The sequence below is a fragment of the Anoplopoma fimbria genome, chromosome 17 (assembly GCF_027596085.1).
Source record: "Anoplopoma fimbria isolate UVic2021 breed Golden Eagle Sablefish chromosome 17, Afim_UVic_2022, whole genome shotgun sequence".
Classification (NCBI taxonomy): Eukaryota; Metazoa; Chordata; class Actinopteri; order Perciformes; family Anoplopomatidae; genus Anoplopoma; species Anoplopoma fimbria.
In genome coordinates this window covers 5863831-5888709 of record NC_072465.1, presented here as the reverse complement: position 1 = coordinate 5888709, position 24879 = coordinate 5863831, and the positions used below count along the sequence as shown (strand labels likewise).

At 40.5% G+C, this 24879-nt stretch overlaps 2 protein-coding genes across 2 annotated transcripts in view; both read right to left on the bottom strand.

Moving 5' to 3' along the window:
• Positions 1-1905: 1905 nt before the first annotated feature.
• On the bottom strand, positions 1906-16249 carry mapkapk3 (MAPK activated protein kinase 3). The gene is made up of 10 exons (XM_054616619.1): positions 15409-16249; positions 9876-10015; positions 7597-7661; positions 7299-7378; positions 7073-7199; positions 6830-6905; positions 6555-6679; positions 5450-5535; positions 5234-5314; positions 1906-3049 (listed from the first exon to the last, which is right to left on the bottom strand). Exons 1-10 carry the CDS (start codon positions 15706-15708, stop codon positions 2894-2896), a joined length of 1236 nt encoding a protein of 411 aa, XP_054472594.1. The 5' UTR covers positions 15709-16249; the 3' UTR covers positions 1906-2893.
• Positions 16250-16310: 61 nt separating this feature from the next.
• The window catches only part of dnah1 (dynein, axonemal, heavy chain 1), a 31173-nt gene continuing 22604 nt past the window's right edge, over positions 16311-24879 (bottom strand). Inside the window, exons 63-79 of the mRNA XM_054616132.1 lie at positions 24637-24797; positions 24161-24386; positions 23808-24003; positions 23506-23657; positions 23198-23394; positions 22941-23085; positions 22506-22664; positions 21730-21861; positions 21432-21602; positions 21086-21265; positions 20741-20917; positions 20044-20214; positions 19624-19754; positions 18427-18571; positions 17666-17872; positions 17214-17448; positions 16311-16750 (exon numbers count right to left, since the gene is read on the bottom strand). Of these exons, the coding sequence (XP_054472107.1) occupies positions 16629-16750; positions 17214-17448; positions 17666-17872; positions 18427-18571; positions 19624-19754; positions 20044-20214; positions 20741-20917; positions 21086-21265; positions 21432-21602; positions 21730-21861; positions 22506-22664; positions 22941-23085; positions 23198-23394; positions 23506-23657; positions 23808-24003; positions 24161-24386; positions 24637-24797 (2907 nt within the window). The 3' untranslated portion in view covers positions 16311-16628. The remainder of the gene's footprint in view (positions 16751-17213; positions 17449-17665; positions 17873-18426; positions 18572-19623; positions 19755-20043; positions 20215-20740; positions 20918-21085; positions 21266-21431; positions 21603-21729; positions 21862-22505; positions 22665-22940; positions 23086-23197; positions 23395-23505; positions 23658-23807; positions 24004-24160; positions 24387-24636; positions 24798-24879) is intronic.

The following is a 24879-nucleotide window of genomic DNA, read 5'->3' as shown; positions in this document are numbered from 1 at the left end:
GAGTTTGGAGATTTTCCAGCAGCAGTCTAACTTGCAGAGCTTGATTTTCTTGCAGTGCTAGTAAAAGTATTGACTCTTCTTTGAAGGTATCGATGTTTAATTATGTAACTTCAGGCTTTTTTTTTTCATAAATAAGACAAACTCAGAGGTAATCTCTATAATTTATCTGAGGTTTCTTAAAATTGTCTTGCATTACTGTGCATCCCTTTATTGTGAAAAACCTAAACCATTACTGGTGCAGCCTGAGAAGTTGACAAGGAATGTTGGGGGGTTTGAAAATATTTTTGAAATTCGATCACCAGTTCCAGATAATTTACTCATCCCGTCTCATCCTAAAAGTACACTGCTATGAGGTCATGCAAATTCCGTGGTCTGTGAAAAGCACAAACTTGAGTTAATATTTCAGTGGCAGTCATGATACCTTTATCAGCAGCCTGTGATAGTGTTGACACTTTTTGTTAAGCACAAGGCCTTTAACTGCACATCTGTGGATGAATGAGACAATCACTCACAAACAAATGGAAAAGTTAGAGAAGAGAAAGAAATCAGGGAATCGTTGAGTTCTTCACACCATGAAACATAAAGAAAGGGAACAAATGGATCTCAGATTCAGAGTGAGCATGACTGAAGGTCAGATGGCTCTCTACTGACCTCCAACACATTCCTCCCCAAAAGGCTAAGTGATCTCAACCCCGACCCCAACTGCACGTATACACTCCCCCTGCACTCCACACACCCAAGCTCCAGGCAGCATGCCCTGAACACTATACTGGTCAGACCTGTCTGGCTGGGCTTCATCTCAGAGTTTAGCAAAGACAACACATTATAGATAGCTTTAATGTTGTGTAGCTGACAATACATTTCCCTATTTTAGATTACTTTTTGGAGTTTTTCAAAAATCTTCTGTAAATATCACAATCCAATGAAAACCTTACATGACCATGTCATAATCAATATTCCAGCCTCAGTCTGCTCTACACGCCAGGCTATTTCATACATATACAACTTTGATTGCACAGTATTTGGAGAGATGTGATGTCTTTTAGCAGGAGGTACTGTGTCTGACTGTAGCCTATATTAAAATAAAAGTAGACTTTAAAAGATTTATTAATCAATCGAAACCCCAAAAGAATAAAAAATAAATCTAATTATAGTATTTTAAACCTAGCCCTATGTCTTTCCTGTGAATATTGCAGAAAAAACTGAACCATGAACGAATCTAACTGCTGACCCTTGACCTAATAAGAACTATTGTTTTCAAGTGTCTCAATGAGCCATGCCAAGGACGCTGGAGGAGGAGGATCAGTGACTTGATGTGAAGTAACCCAAATAGGAAGTGCATGAGACACAATAACGTCAACAGCATAATGGTGTTACAGATACAGGTTGTAATCATGACTGTGCGTGTCACCATGGCTGACTAACAAAGGAAAAGTACTAACAACTGCCTCCGTATGAGGAAGTATCATTTGCAAAATACTGTAAAGTTCCACGAACAAATACACTCTTGTCTTGTCCTGAGAACGTTTATACTTAAAGACATGGAGCACAAAACAACAGCTGAGAGGTCATGCTCTATTTGGGCCACATCTAATAATGGCTGACATCCTGTATTTACAGCAGGGAAGCCAAGTAGTTTTTATGATAAGCTTCCCTTAACCCATCACCTAAATACTGCAGCGGGACCATGTGATTGAAGTGGGGGAGAGGTACTCAACACATAATCTAAACATAATATTGTTGACCTTTTCCAGTAGAACACCAAGTCAGATAGCTGCGTCCCAAATAACCACTCCACTGCTGCTATTTATAGCATCCTCACAAAGCCTGAAAGCATGAATACAAAAGCAATAGTTCCAAGGTCCTCGGAAAAAAAAACCATCCTGCACATGAAGCTTTGCTTTATAAAGTTTTATTTACAACCGTATGAACAAATTCAATCTCTACACGGAGTGGATGTACCTGACAGATGAAGTTTTCATTATCTTGCTTATGTTTAAACATGAAGTGAAACTGCGGCCCCTATTTAGTGGGAGCATATAACTCAACCCCCATAAACACACAAGCAAGACCTTTCTCAAGAAAAAGGTGTCACAACTCATCCATGTAGCACAACCAAACATTACGCCACTTCCACATGAAGCTCTCTGGCCTCACACTGACAGGAAGCAGACAGGTCGTGTGCTGCCTCTCGTAACTCCATTAAGAAGACACCATGTTTTAACTGCAGCAGTAACACAAAGGGAAATTCACTGCTGGGTAATAAGTTTGGGGTCATTTTACTGTGTTCAATGAAAAATACTCACTCGGGTTGAAGGCTATTAATGTTATTAACAAGACATTCAGTGTTACACGATGCTTTAATTCCTGAAAGGAAGGCAGCAAATGACTGACAGCGTTAAGACCATGCAGGTCATAGTGAGTGCACTAGTTTCAGTCAGTCCACAGTTGCTTTGTCTCTCCGTGTGTGTGATTTGCACACTAGTGCATAGTTACAAAATGAGACCTCAAATACACAAACATCACTAGAAATACTTCATGTCCGCACACAGACACTCTTAAAAACAGGCATGGTCTAAAAATGACGTACATACATACAAATAATTAAAAACAAATAAAAACCATAGTGAACATAGCTGTTGTTTTGTACCACAGACAGGAGAAATAGGTGATATCAAGTCTTGATACATGTTATAAAGGTCCAGCTCTCACTTTGCTGTTGTTCCTATGTTGTCCCTTTATTTCAGAGAACATTTCCTCAAAATCCAGTCTCTCAAGAGTCCCGGGCAAACATCTAAATGATCTTCTCCTGCACAAATCAACCCTCTTCTGAACTGTTCTTCGTCATAACTGGCTTGTCCCTCTTGCTTTTCCAACAACAGTCCTCGGCGTCTCACTGACTTTGGCAGACCGTGGAGCTGCTCTTTGCCCCTGCAGCGGCCTTCTTGCGTCTCTTGTTGAGCAGCGGGTTTCTGGAGGTGTCCAGATCTTTGATCTTAACCTGGTCATAGTCCACACGCATGGTCGCTAAAGCACTGGTCATCTCTTCCTGTGAGAGACAGGGCAGAGAATAAGGTGTAGCAGAGGGTGTTAGTTCAGTGTAGACTACTCTAGTCATAAAGCCTACTACAAAAGGCAGAAATGATGCTATTCAGGGCAATAATATTATATTGCAAGTACACTTTTGTTGAGTCTTATTCTCAACCAATCTTCTCAAATGTGAAATGATTTCAACTTGGGCTCTAGGAGTTTTCAAATGATTGACTTTGCCACTTTGACCCTCTACATGAATAGATATAAGCTAATCAGTGCAGACATACAAAATTTTAACATTTTTGGGAAATACACATATTCCCAGTCTTGCAGAGTTAGATAAGAATATTGAATCCACTCTCACATTTGTACAGTAAACATTTAGCTGGTGCCAGCAGCTGGTTAGCTTAGCTTAGCATTAAGACTGGAACCGGAGGGTAAATGCTAGCCTAGCTCTTTCCAAAGGTGATAAGATCCAACTACCAGCACCAAAAGGACAAGCTGCCTGCTATGGGTCTATCGTCCTGGCATAGACATAGTCCGGCACATAGCCCCCCGTTAAGAAACACAACTTTACATTTATACACTCCAGCTTTAGGAGTTCTGGTAGATTGTTTGTATTACCCTTGGACAACGGTTTCCATTCTCTATGATACACTAAGATAGCTGACTGCTGGCTTTAACCTTAACATACAGACACGAGAGTCTCTGAAAGCCAATAGGCCTTTTCCCCCAAAATTTCGACCTTGTCCTGTTTCACTAATAGATTGGAAGTACAGGGGAAAATAACCACAGGTGAGGGTGGAGTGAAACTGTGAAACTGTGAACACTCTTGTTTTTTTTATTTTTTTGGGTAAAGATCAATTCATCACTGTCCAATGACAAGAGAAGCTGGAGATGGAAATTACTTAAATGTTAGAAGACTGGTCTACAAACTGAAGCTGAGAGCTACAGCCATAGAAACATTAACCCTCAAACCTTTCATCCTTTATGGTTCATGATTTGAGGCCTATTGTCAGTTGTGTCACTCTACCTATGAAGAAAGTGACACATTTTGTGGTTTTTGAGAAGTGGTGGCTCATGCAATCTGTCATATCTTTGCACAACGATACATCGCCAATTGCAGAACTGAACAGAGGGGTAATTGTGTGCGTATCATTTTGAAGAAATGTTCTTTTCATACCTTATCACTTCAAACCTGCTCATTCAGCTGTTGTGGAGCAATGTGACACTCTACTCATGATTTAAATTCACATTTACAGCCACTGAAAAAACTGAAACATAATGTACAGTACTGCACATTAACCACACGGTGACTTGACAAGAGCAAACAGCGTTCTTGTTCTTTAAACACATTTCTTCTAAATCTAAATCATAGAAACAGAATTGGAAAAAAAGCAGCACAGGGCAGTTAACCTCCTTTGTGTTTAAGTAAGTGAGTTAAATGTAAACTGTGTGTTTGTGTGTATATGTGTGTGTGTGTGTGTGTGTGTGTAAAATATTAGTAACATTGAACTAACTCATAGTACAGATGAAACTGTGACCACTGCTTCCCCCTATTGGCCATTGGGGCACCATCAAGATGTTGATACATAAAAGAACGTTTTCAATTTGAAACTTTTTAATTAATTTCATTGACTGAAGGTAGTAAAAAAATAAAATCTAAATTAGCATTTTTCCATTGCTGTTTTCATTTGATAATCATAATAATCATTGAAGGGACACTCCCCTTTTTTTTTTACACATGAAAATCATTTCACCAGTCGTTAGCATGTAAAGATGGTTGTATACTGTAAGTCTTCTGTGGCTCTAGACAAGTTTTGTAAAGGCTGAGAAAATTACCCCGATGATGTCATAGTGATGTCATCAGGGGGGTATCTCAGTTTGGGCTTTGGACACCCCAAATTTTAACAGAAATGATTACAAAGTGAGGGAGAAGAGTTTGAAACATATGGGTATCTACCAGGCTTGCATGTATGATGCTCTTGAGTTGCATTCTGGGAAAAGTAGGATCCAGCACCCATACTAGAGATCAAAAATCAGGATATCTCGACCTCACTACTCCCTACATTTTACAGACGTGTAATACTTAAGTGCCGGAGTGCCCCTGTAATACGTTGGCCAACCCCAAAACAGCCCAGCAGTAACAGGTTGTAATGTGAATATGTGACCAGAGGGGGGCAGTGTTGTTGCTTCTGACCTTTACATCCTCCCACATATCTCTGTCCTCAGTCAGCACCCGGGTGGTGTGGAGCGGAGTGGAGGGAACCACCATGGACTTCTGCTGAGAAAACACACACAACAACACACACACACACACACACACATATGTAGATATGAGCAAACAGATGCACAGAAAAACAGGTAGCAGTACGGGAAGTATACAATGTCTATCTGTACTACCACAGATACTTACATTAATCCAGGGGTGGTTCATAAATTGAGTGATGGTCATTCTCTCGTTAGGGTCTGTCTTTAGAAGCTCATGGATCAAATCTTTGGCTGAAAGAGCAAAGGCAATGCAAAGATAATAACTTTATTAGCAGCAGAACAAATACATGCAAGTCATGTGTCTTGTGAAGCTTTTTAAGGTCTCAGGGACGGACTAGCCTACTTTCACAGCAAATAGGATTACTTGAGAGACAAGAGTTAGACTGAGTAAAAAATTGAAAAACGACAGCGTGTGTACAGCGTCATGCACTGACATATCAGTTGGTTAGGGGGACGACACCAGCTGGCTGTCGTGACTTGAGTTATTTGTCTCTGATGTCTCATAGAGTAGTTTGGTCATGACAATTTGTTGTATGTTTTTAGAAGTAAAACTGAAGTAAAAGCACCAGGATATACGGCTGGTGAGTGCTGGAGATAAGCCATAGTGACCTGCAGGGCAGCAATCAGGGACCATAGTTTACCTAAACCATATTTGAAAAATGTTGTGTGTTGAACTGCACTTAGGGAAGGACCCGAAAAGCTAAAAGAGATGTAACAGCACAAAGAAGTAAATTGAAGCTGACTAAAATGCAGAGCTTCACCCATATGTGCTATTTTAAATGAGCTGCAGCTGATTACACAATAGAGGTTTTCAATAGAGAAAGTCTTTGACCAGGTCATCCAGTAAACTTGTAGAAGCAGGGTTTTTTTGGATTTATTTTGTGTTTTTGACAGAAAGACTCTGCAGGTTCTCAGCAAGTTTATTATTTTAACCTCTCACATATTTTGTGTTGAATACAGCTAAAAACACAATGCATGTGTTGTCACTGACATACCTTTCTGTTTGTGAGGTTAGATGGCTGCATGACAGAGTGATTTAATAGTTATGGAATATAAAACTTTAGATAAATATCCTGTTAAGATACAAGTTTAATATTGCAGTAATAGGTTGTGTTCTGGAGAATGTTTTTGCAAAAAGAGCTTGAAGGATTTTCGGGAGTGAAAATGGAGGGAAAAACAAGCTTTTTTTAAGTGAGTGTTGAGAGGGCCTGTGTGTGTGTGTGTGTGTTTTATTGGAGGGGGCCTCTCACCTTCCTGTGACAACTCAGCCCACTCTGGGTTGGGGAATTCGTACTGGCCCATCCTGATCCTCCTTTTCATCCCTGGAGAAATGGCCTGGCCCGTGTTGGAGTAAAATGGAGGGAAGCCACACAGCCTTCAGAGACAAACAGGTTGAGACAGACTGGTTAACTTTAAAACCTTAAACACTTTGTTTGAAGGCATTCTTATATAGAATTAATCATACAAAAACATTTGCAGTGACAGCCACGCTAGCCTCCCACCCAACCCCATGCCCAGAACTCACAGGATGTACATGATGACGCCCAGAGACCACATGTCACATGACTTGTCATATTTCTCCGGACCCAAAACCTCAGGAGCTGATCATTGGCAAAACATGAAGACACAGAAATTGATTTTTTTTTTTAAAATATTGTATATTGTAAATAATAGCAATAGAAATAGCATATACTGAATACATGACAATGAAACAGTTCACATGTTAGGAAAAAAAAAGAAAATATTTAACAAACATAAAGTAACTTACCAACGTAGTAGGGAGTATAACAGGGGGTCTGTAGAGGGTTGTGTAGTGTCGTCTCCTTAGCAAAGCCAAAGTCTGTTAATTTGAGGACCCCGTTTTTTTCTTTAAAGGTGTACAGCAGGTTCTCTGGCTGGTTAGGAGGCAGAGGAAGAAGAAAAATATATGACTTTAATGACCCAGACGGATAACATTTGTCATGATTTCGGTGGTGATCTGGATCGTTCTGCACCTTGATGTCTCTGTGTGCGATGTTAATGTTGTGGAGGTATTCAATGGCCACGCCGATGTCCCTCATGATCTCAGAAGCCTCTGGGAGGAAAAGAGGAGAACACACTCTCAAACCAGTAGCAATTTAAGTATCACACAACAAAAGAATAAAACAAGGATCAGAAAGGAACTCTTTATTGTGTTTTCTCTGTCTAATGTTATCCAAGATGTCTGCATTATCGTTCTTTCCTGGAAATAATGGCTCATTCTTTCTCTCTTTCTCTCTCACATCCTGTGACACACAGTCCATCAGTCCTCACCTTTCTCAGTGAAGGCCTGGTCTCCTCTGGCCTGGATTCTGCTGAACAGCTCTCCTCCCTCCATACTGGAGACACACAAACACAGACAATTTACAAACTGCACAAAGGTCGATCCAGGGCACAATGTCATCTCTACATCACAGATATCAACCTCGAATGAAGTGAATAATATTTTCTGAGCATTTCTAAAAACATCACGGGGCAGCTTTTCCCTTTTTGATATGCTCGTCTTCTGTAGGAAAAAAAAATGTAGGAAGAACATTTCTCAAATTGTTAAATACTCTACACATTTGAATTTAAGTCAGTTCTACTTGTGTAATGCAGTGCAAGACTGGGAAACAATAATTAATCTGCACAAAGCACCATAGTCAGAGTATAACAGATAAACTCCACAGGTGCAAAGTCCACTGAAGGTGCTTTTGAAACGATCAGCTGACGTAACCATAACAATGAAATGGTATTGCCCATACAAAATTGCAAGTTACTTTAACAAAATAGTCTGAGTTGTTTTACAGCTCAAAACACTTTCACCTAAAGCTTTCAGTCTCTTGCAAAGAGAAATGATACGTGAAATCGAAATTCTAAAAACACTCAGTGAAAGTACAACAGAAATGAAAACCAAACCGAAATACGGAAGAAGGGAAAAGTACCAAAATATTCTTATTGAAAAGAACCTAAAGGATTTTTTTTAAATGATACTGTTTTTCATCATTTTAACAGTAATATGGCTACTTTGTCTCCTCTGTAGTCTCATTAAGTTCTGTTATGGTGAGACCTATGACCTAATTCTTCAAAAGTTCAGACACAGTTTCAGAATCACAACCACACATCAAACAGTCCTCACTGATGCCTGAGATTCTCCCCTCTGGTCTTCAGGGAAAATGTTTGTGTTCATTGTGACGTGGATGTGAGTTACTGTGCATCAAGTAAGAGAGTACTTCTTGTGGTTCCTAACACACAGATCAACAGATAGCTGAGAGAAATGTGTGACTGTGCGCTAAATTGACTGGTGGGCTGTACTGTCGTCCTCCTCTTACCCTCGCTGACACAGGAAGTAGTGCGTGAACACTGAGAGCACACATACACATACACACACACACATACACATACACACACACACACACATACACATACACACACACACACATACACAAGGTCACTAAATACAGTACAACACAAACAGTTCCTCTGTCAATAAATGTGATGATGATTACTAGTTAATCGGTACATCTAAAAAATATCCCCATGACATGACAGAGGACAGTGTCATTTCTCTTCTGTCAGCCTCTGTGGTTTCTTTCTTTTCCACTGAATTATTATGGTTTTTTCCATTCACAAGTGGGAGGCAATAAAAGGAACAAAGTTCAGCTACAGGTATACACGTCAAAGCTCTCTCCCTCTACCTCTCTCTCTCTCACACACGCACAAACACACACACAGTGGAGTCGCTCTGGGTATTATTATGGACAGTTTGTTTGTAGACATGTGAAGCCCAGATGGAATTCTGTCCCTCTGCCTCATCATCAGTGCAGACGTCTTCACTTTGACAGGCCTTATGACTGACCATTAAAATGCTCCCAGTGGCACAAAGCTTCTGCTTAAAGCTATTGTTTGTGTGAAAACATATGAACATATAATATATATTTGAAAAATGAATTTACGCCACAATGTTCCGGAGAGTGGCTTTAATTAAGTACTGCAATACAAAGATTATTTTGTTGAGACTAAACAAACCTACTGTGAAAACTGAAGCAACAGTTTCAGCTTTAACTGTATATTAAGACACCTTTGTGATTTGGCAATCACACAAAGTGTGTTGCTTTGCATCAGCAGTATCTTCCTGAAAGAAATATGTTGGCTCCCACGTCTACATCTCAAATATGCAAATATTCCAGTAGAAACCTGTGGAATCTGAGCAGAGTCATTGTAACTTCCCATTTTTCTGAGAGACATTTGTTTGAAAGAGGCTTGTTAAATAAATCCACCTCATCCTCCTTTTTAAGATCTGTGCTCGCAGGGCAAATCACGCAGAGCTCCGTTGCCAGTTTGAGCCTGATAATAAAATAGCTCAATCACCCATCACTGTCCAATTTAAATCATTGTCTAATTAATAATCCAAACCATCAATTATTATTTATGAGACAGGAGAATTTATTCATTACGTTTATCCAATAACTTGCACTAAATATCACCAAATATGGAGACATAGAATATAGTTGTCGAGCAAAGTATCCAGAGTGTGTAAACTGATGGGTAGAGTGGTGAAATGTGACTCCTACCACTCCATGATGATGAGCAGGCACTTCTTTCCATGATGCATGTTTTCATACAGGCTGATGATGCGAACAATATACGGCCCTCCTGATACTCGCCAGTGGAGCTCCACCTCTCGTCTGGCTTTGGGGCTGTCGTAGAGAATCTGGGAGACACAGATATGTGATGTGATGAATATACATTTTATTAAGGATTCATAGAAATAAAATTTTACTGTATGACAGGACTGATGAACGCATTTTTGTCGTCAAAGTTTGCGTTTCAGAGCAAGTAAGAGCGTAAAATAACAGGTGGATTAATCTATATGAAAATGATTGAAAATTGCAGCACTAATGTTGATATCAGAAAGAATAACTATTAATGTTGTAATGATAATGTCAACACTATCACCTAGACCTAAAACAGCATCTAAAATCTTTCAAGTCTAAAGCAGAATGTCAAATATTCTCATAATTTTATCAACAACAAAACAATTATATTTTGTTTATTCATACTTCTTTGTTACCTATACAATCAATGTAGTCTTACGTTGTTTAATAATAATTACTTTTTTTGTTTTAGTTGGTGAAAAGTGACCCTCAAAAGTGTAGACCCTGTAAGAGAAAAATAAAAGCTTATAATAATGAGGAACATTAATGCAACTGACTGTCTCCCGTGACCCACTACATGTAGGACAAACACAATCCTTAAGGCAGCCCGGTCACACGACGATGTATATTTGACATAAGTGCGCACACACACACACACACACACACACACACGCACACAGCAGGTGGCGGACCTTTACATAGCACACATCCTCAGTCAGGGTATATTTTGGGATATGACAGCAATGGAGTGATCTCCTGCTGTTCACAAGGCCTGAGCCTGGAGTACATAACACACAGAGAGGCTGACTCATTGACACACACACACACACACACACACACACACACACACACACACACACACACACACACACACACACACACACACACACACACACACACACACACACACACACACGTTCTCTAGGTTTTCTACGTGACTTAACAGGTGACTTTCAAAATGTGAAAGGAATATTTATAAAATGTCAATTCTATGAGTGGAGATAAAACTATTTCTCATTCACAATTCTTGGAACTTCCTATAACATTGTGTTTTAGCTTGATAATGTCAAAGAGGAAGTGAGTGTTTCAGATCAGCCGAGTGTCGAAAGTAGAAGTTGAGGGTTTCCGGTCGACTTATTTGTGTGATCTACTACTACATGTGTCCTATTTTGTTAAGCTAGGGAGTGGGCAGGTTTGTGTCTGCTGTATCGTTTAAAGCTTTATGACTTTAATCGGAGCAGAAAGCATGTGATCTGGTTTCCTTAATTTCCTGCAGTGAACCACAGTTGGCTACAATAAAATGAGTCTGTGTTGGAGGAAATAAATACATAAAACATTGGGGGGGGGGCATATCAAGAACAGTAAACATACGCTTGTCCCTGATCCTGTTATAAACCAATCAACCACATCCTCACAGTCCTCTAAACCATTTAGATCTCTGACCATAACCCACACACAGAGAGACACACACATCAACCTGATAATGCCCACTGAGTCTAACAGCACACTACCTATTCAACTGAAGCTACACATACACACACGCATACACACTTATATGGCTCCAACATGTATTCTCTATTAAATATTAGTGGATTAGAGAGTGCTGATCTGTCCATCTTGATAAAAAGGTGGTTTATCTTTACAACTTCTACCAATAAAGCGCTGCTCATAAAGTCTACAGCAAAGTGGTATACAGTTGATCAGTGAGTGTTAACATACGATCTAATGCAGCAATAACAGTATAGCTTTAAAAGGTTACAGATGACATACTTCTAAACTACATTTTTCTTACAAATAAAATGATGGCAGTTTAATAATACATCATAGCTGCATTTATACCTAGTCTACCGCCATGCTAGTGGCTTTATGAGGCTGTACTTAGGCGCAGTGGTGCTCTTAGCTGAACGCTAACTCTAGCGAGGCCACAAGCTCAAGCCAAGTTTGACATGTTGCAGCTAACATTTGCTAATTAGCACTAAACACAAAATGCAAATGAGGCTGAAGAGAATGGCATTATAATTCCAGGTATTAGTCAAAAAATTACAAGTTAAGGGATCAACAAAGTTATAACAAGTCATCCAAAGGGGAGCATGAATGTCAACCTCATGATGGTGCTAGATGAAGAGTCAGGGGATCAAAATCAGTAGGATACATTTTCTGGCCACCATGAATGTTTGTGTTAAACCTCATGGTGATATGTTCAAATGTTGTTGAGATATTTCAGTCCGGACTAAAACGGCGGACAGACCAACATACCAACCAACACTGCCATTTTCGGAGCCACACAGCTAGTTTGACAAAAAAAAGTTGTTGTTTTAAAAAAAGGATGAATTTCTTATTATAATAAAAATTGTTCCGGTGTCGTTTTTTTTGCAGAATTATAACACAAGTTGGACATTTCTTTTTTTAAACAATTACCAAACTCTCCCCCAACACACTCAATACAAAATAGACTTTCAACTCAAGTAAGCGTTTTCCTTGACATCAGAATTAAACTGCATTGTACTTAACATAAAACCTTCTGAATAAAATCCTCACTGAATGTCCCCACTAGGCAAAACAAACATCAACATAAGCACACTTACACTTATTTAAATAAATAAGTGTAAGTAAATTCAAAATAAATTCAAATAAATTCAAATCTAATACAAATCTTGGCCTGTTTATATTTATCATACGCACTGATAACCTGTTTTTATGTTTTACATTATATTTATAGTGTATGTATCTTAGATTAGCACTTTATTGTTATTTCTGATTTTTATATTTGCACTTTGTATTGCAATCTTAAATTGCATCTTAAGTTCCTCTGTGTTGTATATACTAAACAGCTAAACAGTGATCAAATGATCTAAACCGATACAACTTCCAGCTCCTTTGATTAGTACAAAGCAGAAATGCCCTCTTGCTGCATTAATGAATGACAACCTCATGGAGTTTCAGTTCTGCATCATGTTTCGTCCATGGTACCATCAAAGCAGGTCAAAAACTTGAGTTGCACACAAGGAGCAGCTAAAGAGTCAGTGGAGACTCGTTAGCCCAAACCTCTGATACTGGTTAACTTGTTTAACTAGTTGACTGGAGCGAGCCTGTAGCATAAGATGCAGTTTTGAGATCTCTTCCATGAAGAGTCTGACTAACCTGCTGAGAATCTCTATGACAGTTTGGTGCCTGTGGGTCCTAGAGGAAACCCAGATGTGGCACAATAATACCAAAGGCCTAACCACTGAGGTGAACACACACAAACACATGAACTTTGAATGGAATTGCCAGGACACAGACCAGTAGCTTGTAAAGCTTTCCGTGTGCTAAGCTGAAAGGCACTTCAGGCGCTAAAATGGAACAATCAGCGGCCAAATACCTGCCTCCAAAAGTATTGACAGTTAATGGGGGTGCTCAAGAGGACTGCCGCGCACCACAGGGCTCTCCCAGGAGTCAGACAAATCCAAGTTAAAAGAATCCTGATGACTTTAAGTGAATTACATTAACAGGATGGCTCCCCTCCAGCTCTGCTGCAAAGTGGATTACACCGTTACCACCCATCCATTACATTTAGCGCTGAGAGCAACACTTAATTAAAAAGACAGTGAGCTGGTCAACTCTCCTCACCTCAAACACTCTTGACTTTTGTTCTCTATTTGCCTTGATATGAAAAAAAATATAGGGAAGTGGTAAAATAGATTGAATGTCAATAAAGTCAAATTAAAACTCTTATCACATAAACTCACTTAGTCACTTAGTCCAGTACAATCCAATCCACAAGCAAACCAACACATACAGACGCCAGTAAGAGCTGCTGTAGAGAAGGCATATTGTGAGTTCATGAGTGTTCCTTTGTCATCCCTCAAGCCTTTTAACAGCGTTCTCAGGGATCACAGGGGTTTCAGACGCTGAAAATGGTGGGTTTGGGGTGCTTTCTCAAAGCTGGGGTCATCCTGATCGGCTATAGCTTCCTCTGGTGGAACCTGAAGTCTGTCGAGCACCAGGCAAAGCTTTTATGAATGTACTCAGCAGATACATGACGACACAGAAATACATTTTCACAAATAAACACACCATCGCTTTACAGCAAACAAAATGTTTCTTCTATGACCACTTATGTGCTGTGGCACCATGTTAACAGCTTAGTGTCTGAAATCTCATAATAAATCCAGCAAGTAGTCTGAAGATTTTTCAGGAACATACATGCATATATATATATATAAATGTTCCTGAAAACACTCAGATTAATTGATAAATATATATTTATCTTTCTCTTTGCTGTCATTTCTTAACCGGGTTCTTCTCCCTCTCAGTTTGACATGCATGATACTATCAACCATCCTATCCCTAGCATTTCATCTCTTGTTTTTAAGTCCCTATTTTCTCTTTCTCATCGTCTGTTTCTCTATCTATCCCAGAGCCTGGGTCTACAGCGCCGCTCTGCTTGTGCCACTGCTACCTGGTTTGACAGCTCAGATCCAGATGGATTACTGTAAGCCAGTAAATCTCTCAGAGTCTGTGCCCCAGTGGTGACAGCCTGACGACCCACGCTTGTGTGCCTCTACCCGTGTATAGGGGAGCGTGCTCGAGTTTCCACTGCCCCCAGAAAAAGGTGTCTGTGTCAAAATCCACGTGCCCCAATGAAGCAGCGTAACATACCATAGCATATGGCTGGGTGACCGTGATAGGCTGAGATTCACACCCCCAGCCTGTCCACACGTAGAGCATGTGATCTCAGTTGGCAACATGTGCAGTACATGTTGAACCAAATATGAAAAGCAGAGGCCCAGACATGCTCATAAACCAGTCACAGTCTTGACATGAGTGTCGGTCACTGAACAAAGTGACTGGTGAACTATTCAAACGCACAAAGATTTTGTTGGTCACTATTACAAGCTACAGTGTCAGTCCTGTATGTAAAGGGACAAAGTTTTTGAATCATGGCTATAGACCTATGCTACAGACTAACTAGTAAACCCACTCTCCACTCTAATGTCCTAAACACACAGACTAGACAATGTTTCCATACCAAGATGGCACTAATAACACAACACAAACAAAAAACAAATAGATTTTCAGACATGTATTAACAACCTTTTATATAACTTACAATAGTTTCTATTTGAAAGCTAAATATTCAAACTATTCCTCTGCTCTATTGTATGCTGCACTTTTTTTACAAAATGATTGACAGCTTTGGACACTAGCCAGTGACTAAAACAACTATCAGGCACTGTGAAGCATTTCCTTTTTCCTGAGTAAAACTGGCTTTTTTTTTGGCACACACAATGCTTGAAAGTCTTTCATAATGCTGCAAGTGATCTACACTGCACTGAATATATCTTTAACTTTGTGCTGACTGGGCTAATTGAAGTTGACTTATGAGGAATGTTACCTGAGCTAAAGGGGTCTATTGTCTACCTCTCTGTTTATTAAACAAACACATGCTGTCAGGTGACTTCAGTACCTTCAGTGCGCACTTCTCTCCGGTCTTCTTGTTGAAGCACTGAAGAACTTTGCCATTGATCCCCAAGCCCAGCACTTGAGTGGAGATCTCGTAATCGTCCGTGATTGCGTTGCGCTTTATCTCCACTTTGGGATAAGTGGGCAAGGCGAAGTGCGTGGACTCGCTGCCCGCGTCCTCTCCGTCAGTCGCGGGGGGAGCGGGCTGCTGCACTTTCGGGTCGTCAGCCGGGGAGTCCGGCTCTGCCTCAGCCTTTGGGGCTTGCATGGGCTTCTCTTCTTTTCCGTTTCCATTTTGCAGCATGTTGACACCGGTCTGTTGTCACCGGCGGAAATCTGGAGAGGAGAGCGTGAGTAATTCACCAAAGTAGTGCGATGACGCCCGCTGCCCTCCGGTAGTTGCGTAAAGATGAGAGGAATCCTCGAGCACCGCTGGAAAGCCTGGTTGTCCTGGGCACCGCAGACACACTAGTCCCTCTGTATCTACAACATATAGCTTCAAAAATAAAATTACATTTGCTTAAACTACCCAATAGATTTTTCTATTTTTTTTCTCACTGAACTTTAATACCCGCCAATTTATAAAAATCAACTATTCTCTCAACCGGTCAAAGCTGTCTCTTCAGAGAAATCAAAAATATTTTAGATGATCTGAATGTCACAAAAATTAAATTCCAGTAAGAGAAGTCTTTTACAGACAGCAGTGCCTGGATTTTCTGTTGTTTCTGCTGATCTCAGCTTCCCGGTGATCTGGAGTCCTTTGGTTGTGTTCACATGGCCAGTCACTGTCACCGTTTGTTTAAGCACCACCCTCCCGGAGTTAAGTCATATTTCCCATCGAGGTGGAAGCCTTAAAGGAGCAGGACGTAAATTCAGTTCAGTGTCCAGTGAGCGCTGTGGAGAACAAGAGAAGCTGAGAGGAGAGCAGATTTAGAACAAAACTTACATGCAAAGCTACAATATAGTATGTGGGAAAAGTTCAGGGGGAGGATCCCTTTAATCTCTATCAAAGTCAATAATCTAACAATATTACACCACTAATGACTTGTGAAAAACAGTTTATTACACAGAGTATCAGTGAGCTCATTTATAGTAATATACACAAAGTGTCTGTCTTTGATTTGATTATGTTTAAGTGACCACAACTGCAATCAGCATTGTGGTCTGTAAAATAAAGGTACAGTTTGAAGACAGGTGCTTTTTTTTTCATGACATTGTCCAAATTTAGTAATCCAGTGCGCAGATGAGGGCTACTCCCCGTTTGATCCAATGTCTCTGGCTGTGATCTGTAGGCAGTTCCACCGCCATCACATAGTTGGTGGAATGACCGGTTGTAGATAAAGTCCCTACAAAAGCACACAAAGCAGTTCAGTGACTTAAAAACATTTTAATTGTTTGTATTTTTTATTATTTTTGCATCACTGCACTGAGTACAGTGTTTCTGAGCAGTCTACCATGCCAGTACACAAGGTGTCGGCTACTGTGCTGTGGGTGGAAAATACAGAGCTGCACTTTCAGACGCATCGTGAAACAAGACACTAACTGGAGTCTATTTTGGGTGTGAAATAAAACCACCAAAACGAGATACACACAAACACTAGAGCGAGCAGAACAACACCTAGTCACACTGTAAAACAGGGTTAAAATATCTCAGCAAAAGTTTCAGTGAATATATTTTCTTGACTTAATAAATTAATTACACAATAATTCACAAATCTCTGAATAAACTACTTATTAGCCAAGTTTATCTAATCTAGCAAATAATATTAGTTGTAGACCCACTCAAGATCAGATACTGCGTGTACTAACCAGCACGTGTGAGTGTCTTGTAGATTGGGCAGACATAGAACCCAGAGGTCGGAGGTTTGCGATTGGGTTTGGGGATCAGCCAGATGATGACCATTTCTGTGTGGAGCTCCTTTGGTCGGGACTCGCTGAGTTGACCTGCATCGTAATCCCAGCGAGCCCCCTCCAGGAATAGACCTTGGATGTAGCACCCTGCGTTTGGTTTCTCTGTTATCTCTGACGCTGACTTCACTATTACCTGAGGTAGAAGGGATAACAAAAATAAATGCGGAAGAGACCGGTTGACAGTCAGTATAAACCATTAAAAACAAATCTTCAAAGCAATGCTAACAAAAAAATACACCCATGTTGATATTCATACAAAGTCAATTTAGACTGGTAAATATATAGTACTAAAACTGAAATCTGTATGATATTAGTTAGTGGGGTTTAAAACATTCAGCCTACTGTCTGACCTGAAAGTCAAATCCAATTGTGTCGATGGAGGTGCCGGAGCGACGGGCATAATTCTGGAGGGTTCCCGTGAGAAAAGCCTGCGGGAAAAAGAAGCCGCTAATCCAGAAAACAGGTGGAATGCCGTCATGGATCCATCTCTGCAGGAAATCGATCCTCTGAAGTAGGTCTGACACCCAGGAGGCCAGCGGCTTCAGAGACGGGTATGCCTGGAGGAAGAGAGACGCATGGCCGGTCAAAGAGCTATGTATTCTTAGAAAACAGAAGATGGAATTATTAGAGCAGGACAGAAATGTCTCTGTAAGATCATCGATATCCCGTACACTGAGATCACTCCCAAATGTCAAATGTTCAAGTCTCATCCCCAAATGCATCCACTTAAACACACAGATGGATGTCATAATATTAGTTCAGTTCAAGGCCCACTGCTGTAATCTGTACTGGCATTTTCAGTTTTCATTACCTTAGAGATCCTCAACGTTTGCATATGAGTATTTTGAATTTTTTTGTAAATCAAGGTTCTCTTTGAAAGTATGCAGGGTGAGCCATCCCACCTATGGAATTGCTTAAAAATATAAATAATTGTTTACAAGTAAGGATTTTGAAAGAAGAGAATGCATTCACATAAAAGCAGCATTTTGTCATGTGGGTTGTCTTTACATGTTATGCTGGATAATGTTTCACAGTGGTTGTAACATCTGACCAATGGGCACTGGCGCCCACAAGAGAACCAGAAGGAGAATGACTGTTGTGTGTGTCTTGCCTTGGCTTTCCACATATCAGGCACCACATTGTTGAACAGGCTGTTGGCCATAAGCTCCAGTTCTGATGACATCACCACTAAACCCTTCAGGGCCTTCACAATATCACTGAGACTATGAGAGATGACTGCCAGCAGTGTGTTATATCTGAAAGACAAAAAGATATGAGGACCAATTACTGAAATACTAACGATTTAAACTGGCAATACCTGTTTTAGTACAACACATTCATGTTTCCTACTATTTGCTAATTACTAGAGCATGTGCATCACTTGTGTCTGTTCATTTGATCAAGATGGGCAAAGAAACATACAAAACATTGTATGTCATAAAGGGAAGTTTCAAGAAAGCACTCTTAGAGCCCAAAAGTAGTCAAATTATTTCCCAATCTGTTCTTGAACCCTGATATAACATGATTACTGCTAACATACTTGTTAGATTTAGTTAAAAATCCAAATAAGTAATACATTTGTAAATTATTAATAAGCAACTATGGCCAAATTTCCCAGATGGGGATTATAAAAGTAAAATTAATTAACTGATAGGCCAAGGACAAACGTATTTTGATCAAGTTTTGTGTACAAACTAAATAACAATCAAACTAAATCTGGCCACAAAATACCTTGTTTATATCATTATGTTGTTTAACAACACTTAAAGGTAAAAATTATAAAAGTTATTACTACTCCACAGTGTAAAAAGAAAGATAATATATATAAATATATATATATATATGCGAGAATTTGAGAGGACTGTTGATCAAACAACTCAATTACAATTCCAGCTTCAGACAGTTGCTGACATCACAAGCTACAGCAACATAACTGGATGAAAAAGCCGTTATTACTACAGTATGATTACCAAACCATGTAATTATGATGACAAGCTGTGACTTTTTAAGGGTACAATTTCAGCAACTAGGCTTAAATAGAGATATTACATGACTGTTGGTCACACATTTAATAACTATTGTTTACCTCGAGAGTGATACAATTTTACATTGGGAAAAATCACAGAACTATTATGGACACTGAGCTGCAAATGTTGAGCTAAATATTGTCAAAGATGCTTTTAGTGCAGCACACAGGGTAGTTTCTTACTCTGATCTCAAAGAATCACCAAACTGTGTAATTATTATTACATCAAGTAAACCTGAACTTTGGTTTGTGATGTAATCTTTTAGTACAGCATAATGTTACCTGATGACCTCCTGGATGAGCACTGTGTTCATGGACTCTTCATAGAGGACTGGGTACTTTTCCATCACCTCCTTAACACTGAAAGGCTGAGGAATCTTTTCAACGATGCCTGCCACTATCTCCTCCACTCTCTACGGTACAGGGAGAGGCACATCACCAATGAAACACAGAATGTCTCAGCCGTAGTCCAGGCATTTAGAAACACACACATTCAATCTGAATTTCTGACAGGCCGCAAAACAATGCTCAGTTAAGTATTTTCAGCTTAAAATTTGCTGAAGGAAAAAAAGTTGATGGTGAAAATGATGTTTTCTGTCCCGCACCTATCAATCTACACTGAATTAGTGTGCAAATTATAACATGATTCATGAGTACTAAAAATTTGAGAGTAGACAAAATCAAATCAGTAGATATCTGTACCTCCTCCAGTGGTTTGCCCCCAGCAGATGCAGCTCGGGGCTGAAGACGGACAACGGCTCCCAGCAGGGCGAATGTCTCATTTTGGGCAAAGCTGATGTTGGCGTTGTCATGGAGACCAAAGATCTCAGGTGTATCATTGATGGGCAAACCACGAATGTATGCCAAGTAACCCTAGAGTCAGAATTGCCATGACAACAGGTCACTCGTGGGCACCAACTGTTATCAATAAGTTTGAAAGTCAGCAGTTCAGAAGTTGATGTGCTTTGAATTACCACAGTTTATCATTTTCTCTCATTTTGATGTTAAACACAAAATATAATACACAACCTGTGGTTCAGCACATTTCATTAATCTAAAGTTAGTCTTCTCATAAGAAAAAGGTTGTTTGTCTTAAAGGATTGTTCACCTAGTCTTGGTGAATCGATCCTTTAATGAATGATTAGAAAATAATTATCTCTCTTTTTTTCAGTGTCATGGTGTTTAATTAAAAAGATATCATCATGTTTCATAGATGGTTGTCTGGCAATTTATCACCTAAAGACTCAACGATAGGTATGCTGAATAGAGAGTGGCAACTTGATTCCCCAACCTTTGAAAATATATGCGGTTTTGGAGTGTACCAGCTGATGCAGACAAAGGTCAAGTCTAATACACTACTCTTATCACAATCTTTAGACTGCTCTTGCGTTTATCTCACCTTGATATCCAGATTGGTGTCTATCTGCCGGTAGACTCCAGATGAAGAGTAGACGTAATCATCATTAAGCACAGCGGGACAGTAGAAACCATCCAGCACACTGAGCAGGCATCGTCTGTCCCAGTCATCTGTGACGCGGCCGCCATAATTAATCTCCCCTGCAGTATATTTCAGCACCTGGGCAGGTGGAGGACAAAAAGGCTCAAACACACACTCATCCCCACAATGTGGGTGTCTTACTACAGTGCAAGGAACATGTCACAATAGGAATTAACCATTAGCAATGGAACTATTGTTGTCTTAACAGGCTGTTAAAAAAATGACAGAAGCCTTCTCTCCTCCCACCTTGTATGGGACGTCCTGGTACTCGTCCAGGAACATTTTGAGTTGGCTGATGCAGATGTTTAGGTCGCCGTCAGTGAAATCATAGGGAATGTTAAAGCCCAGTGGGCCAAACTTCCTTCGCTCCAGGGCAATTCCATGGAAGAGACAAAGAGACAGGAGCAGAGACTTGAGGTGTGCAGTCTGGAGAGGAGAGCAGAGGAGAATAATTAGTTGGAGATACTACTGGGTACTAGATGTTCTAAAAACCAAATCTGATCTAAAAAGGCAGGTTTTTTAATCAAAAGTATAAAGTGATAAATATAATTAGCAGGAACGGACTGAGATGGTGATGGAAGACTAGACAGACCTTGGTGGAAGAGGAGATATAATCATTGGTGATTCTTAGGTAGGTTTTCTGAAGATTGGCCTTGATTCCCTTGGGAGGCTCAATGGTCATCTTTGACCCATTTTGGAGAATGGACACTGGGAACTTGTTGCTGGGAAGACTTGTGAGCCACATACGGAAGTCCTTGTGCACCTGTTTGGGGTGTTGTGGGACATGTGGTGCCCGTGGACAGTAAGTATTAACACTGACAAAGTAAATTAAGCTTCTCTCACATACAATGCTACAGTAGTGTGAAATATATGTGTGCAGATGATCTGACCTTTGCTGGGTTGATGTTTTCAATGAGTCTCTCCAGGGAGGGCATCCAGCTGGGCGCCAGGTGACAGTTCTGGAAGAAGACCCAGTGACCCCTCTCCAAGGCAGAGTGCAGCAGGATCTCAGCCCAGGGGCCCTGAATCACATAACATCAGCATAGGAAAAGCAGATGTGAAGACAACAGCTGTGCCCAAAACAGTAAGCTTAACACAAGGCTTACATTTAAGAGAAAACATCCATGTTAGTCATTACATAATTTTCCTGCAGCCAGTTTGACATTCTAGGAGTTTTTTCAGAAAGGCTCAAGAGCTCTAGACATAAACTGAGGACAGGGTGATGTAACAGCCCAGTATGAGCCAGGATTCTAACTCACATAATTGAAAGTAATGTGATAAACACACGCTAACACCTATTGAACAGACACAGGGGTAATGTGTTGCTGGGAGAAATGTTTGGCCAGCCACTAAATTTCAGGTTTGTGGAGGGTGAGTCTGCATTTATTCTAAAACCTACACATGAGATTTTGATGGTTATTCGTTGAGCTTATTTATGGTGTCTTGGAATCTAACATCAGTCAAAATAGTATTGTACATTGTCCTGTCCTTTGGCCATATATAGAAAAAACTATTAGCACAGAGGTGGCCATTCTTTACAAGACAAATGAGAATGGCCTGTTTCTGTGAGAAAGTGTTTTACAGTATATCTCCCCAGGGTCAGAGAGAGTGTACAAAAGAGAGAGAGAGTGAGAGATAATTCCCAGGCACCCCGCATGGCCCTGACCTGGCCTTGGCCCAGAGAGATGGCACTCATTTTCTTGGAGAACTGCATGACATCAGCAAACTTGTAGAGGTCAGCAGCAGGGTCAGTGCCAGGGGACAGGACAAAGATGAGGGGAGTGAAGGGGGACGACTCTGTGAAGACCACAGAGAGGTCTGACGTCTGTGGAAAGATGGAGAGAGAATTAGTAACAGGCCATAAATAACGCTGTGGCATACTGTAGAGCAAACAACAGGAAATTATTTTTAGCAGAAGTTATCAGAGTTAATTCGGTATGCCAAACATTAACCAATGTTTGCACTGATGCAGACCCAGCCAAAACAAATGGAACCATCCTTGCCATGTTAATATTACCACTCATCTAAGCCACTGTCACAGAGATAAGACATATTGGCTTTAATATCAACATTAAGGCAAGAGGCAGGTAAGTGACACTACCTGAGGCTCGATGAAGCGTTGTCCCAGATGAGCGGAGACAAAGTCCTGCAGGCCTTGAACAAGACAGTCAGCCCTCAGACAGCGCAGGACCAACAGCTTCTGGAATGAGTCCAGCTCTGTGTCCCACTCTCCAGGGAGAGGCTCCCTAGAGGCAAACAAACACACATGCACACCTAGTTAGATATTGACAGCTTCTGCACAGTTCAAATTAAGGAAACAAGTGTGCATTTTCTAGCATAGTGGTTATATATGCATGCCTGTGAGGCTGGTTGCTGTCAAAAATTCTCTTGAAACCCTGCAGATGTTCGGTGAAGTTCTCTGCCAGGTTGCTGAAGTTGTCCAAAGCGCTGAGGCCCAGGATGTCCTGCCAGGCGCGCTCAGACAGCCAAGTCACTGCTGGGTTGGTCAGCTCTTGGACAGGCATCCCTCCAGAAAGCAGGTAGTGCCACTCAGTCTGCCACGGAGAGACAACACAGATTGATTACCTGGATTGACTCAATTTCTGTATTTTATATGAGTTCCTACAGGAAATGAAAGAGATTGTGCAAACGCCCCTGTTTCTCACCATATCAATTTTGTTCTCATTCATCATGATGCGAACGCAGAGGAGAAAGGCGAACATGAGTTTGTGCTTCTCAAACAAGCTGCGGCACACATTGCTGTACAGGCTGAAGGTGAAAAATTCATTGATGTTGGCGATTCTCTTCTCCACTGTGTCTGTGATAAACATGTCAAGAAAAAAGATCAGTGGTGCAGAGAAATATTTCTTTATCTGGTTTTTAATGTCATAAACCAGTTCTGATAATTTTCCATCTGCATTGACGAAATTGTGTGCATAATTAAATTTGCTATGGAATTTCATCCTACCTGCTCTCTCGGAATTTGCAATGCCAGCCATGAAGATGCCAAGGAACCACTCCAGTGAGTACTGGTACATGGGGTCAACATTGGACAGGTCCGATACACAGAAGAAGAGGATCTGAGTACGCACAGCCACGGGCACATACTCCTGACGGGTGGTGTCAATGTCCTGCTCTGTCTTCTCTGCCACCATCACTTTGGCCTACAAGTTGAACCAGCTTGTGTTAAATCCAACAACATTTTCTTGTGAGTTTGATGGCACATCGTCATAGTATCATAGATGAGGTCAGGAGGGGAAGTAAAACTTCCAAGGTAGGCCAGATATGATAATAGAAGTAATAGCTCCCCCACTCTTTTACCTTGATCTCTCCAGCTTTGATCTTGGAAGCCCCCAACACTTGGATGAGCTCTTCATTGTCAACAGGGTTTCCCTCTGTGGAGCTGAGTCGGAACAGGATCTCATCTTCAATTTCTTTTAGCTCCTGTTTCATCTTGGCGTTGCTGATGATCAGCTGGTTCTTAGCCTCCTCCAGGTCTGGACGTTCCTCAGCCACCACCTGGCCCAGCAACTGGTCCTCCAGACCACTGGAAATGCACAAAATGCACATTTACACAAGCACAGATCGCAAGACCAAGACATAACTGTTAGAATATAGTTCATACCCTAGATTTGATTCTGAAAAGAATATTGGTTTTCTATCCTTAAAAATTCTTAGGTAAACTTTCATTTTGAGTTGTAGAATGTAGAATATTTTATTATAGTATTGATGGTAAATCTACAAAAATAAAGTGGTTAAAATCAGAATTTTGCTTTTATCTGTTAAAGGCATGTTACCTGGGTGACAGGGTGAAGTTAATGAGGGTGACTTTGGTGGAGACCTCTGGAGAGTAGTGTGGGTTAGGCAGCTTGGTGGTGATGTACATCTTGAAGCCTTCATGGTAAGGGATGACTGAATCCCCGAGCTTCAGCACTGTGCTACCTTGCTGCTTAAATGTCTAATGGCAGAAAAATATGAATGAAGCAGACCAGTAGACATATAACACTGCCATTCATTACAAGTGATTTTTGTTATTAATA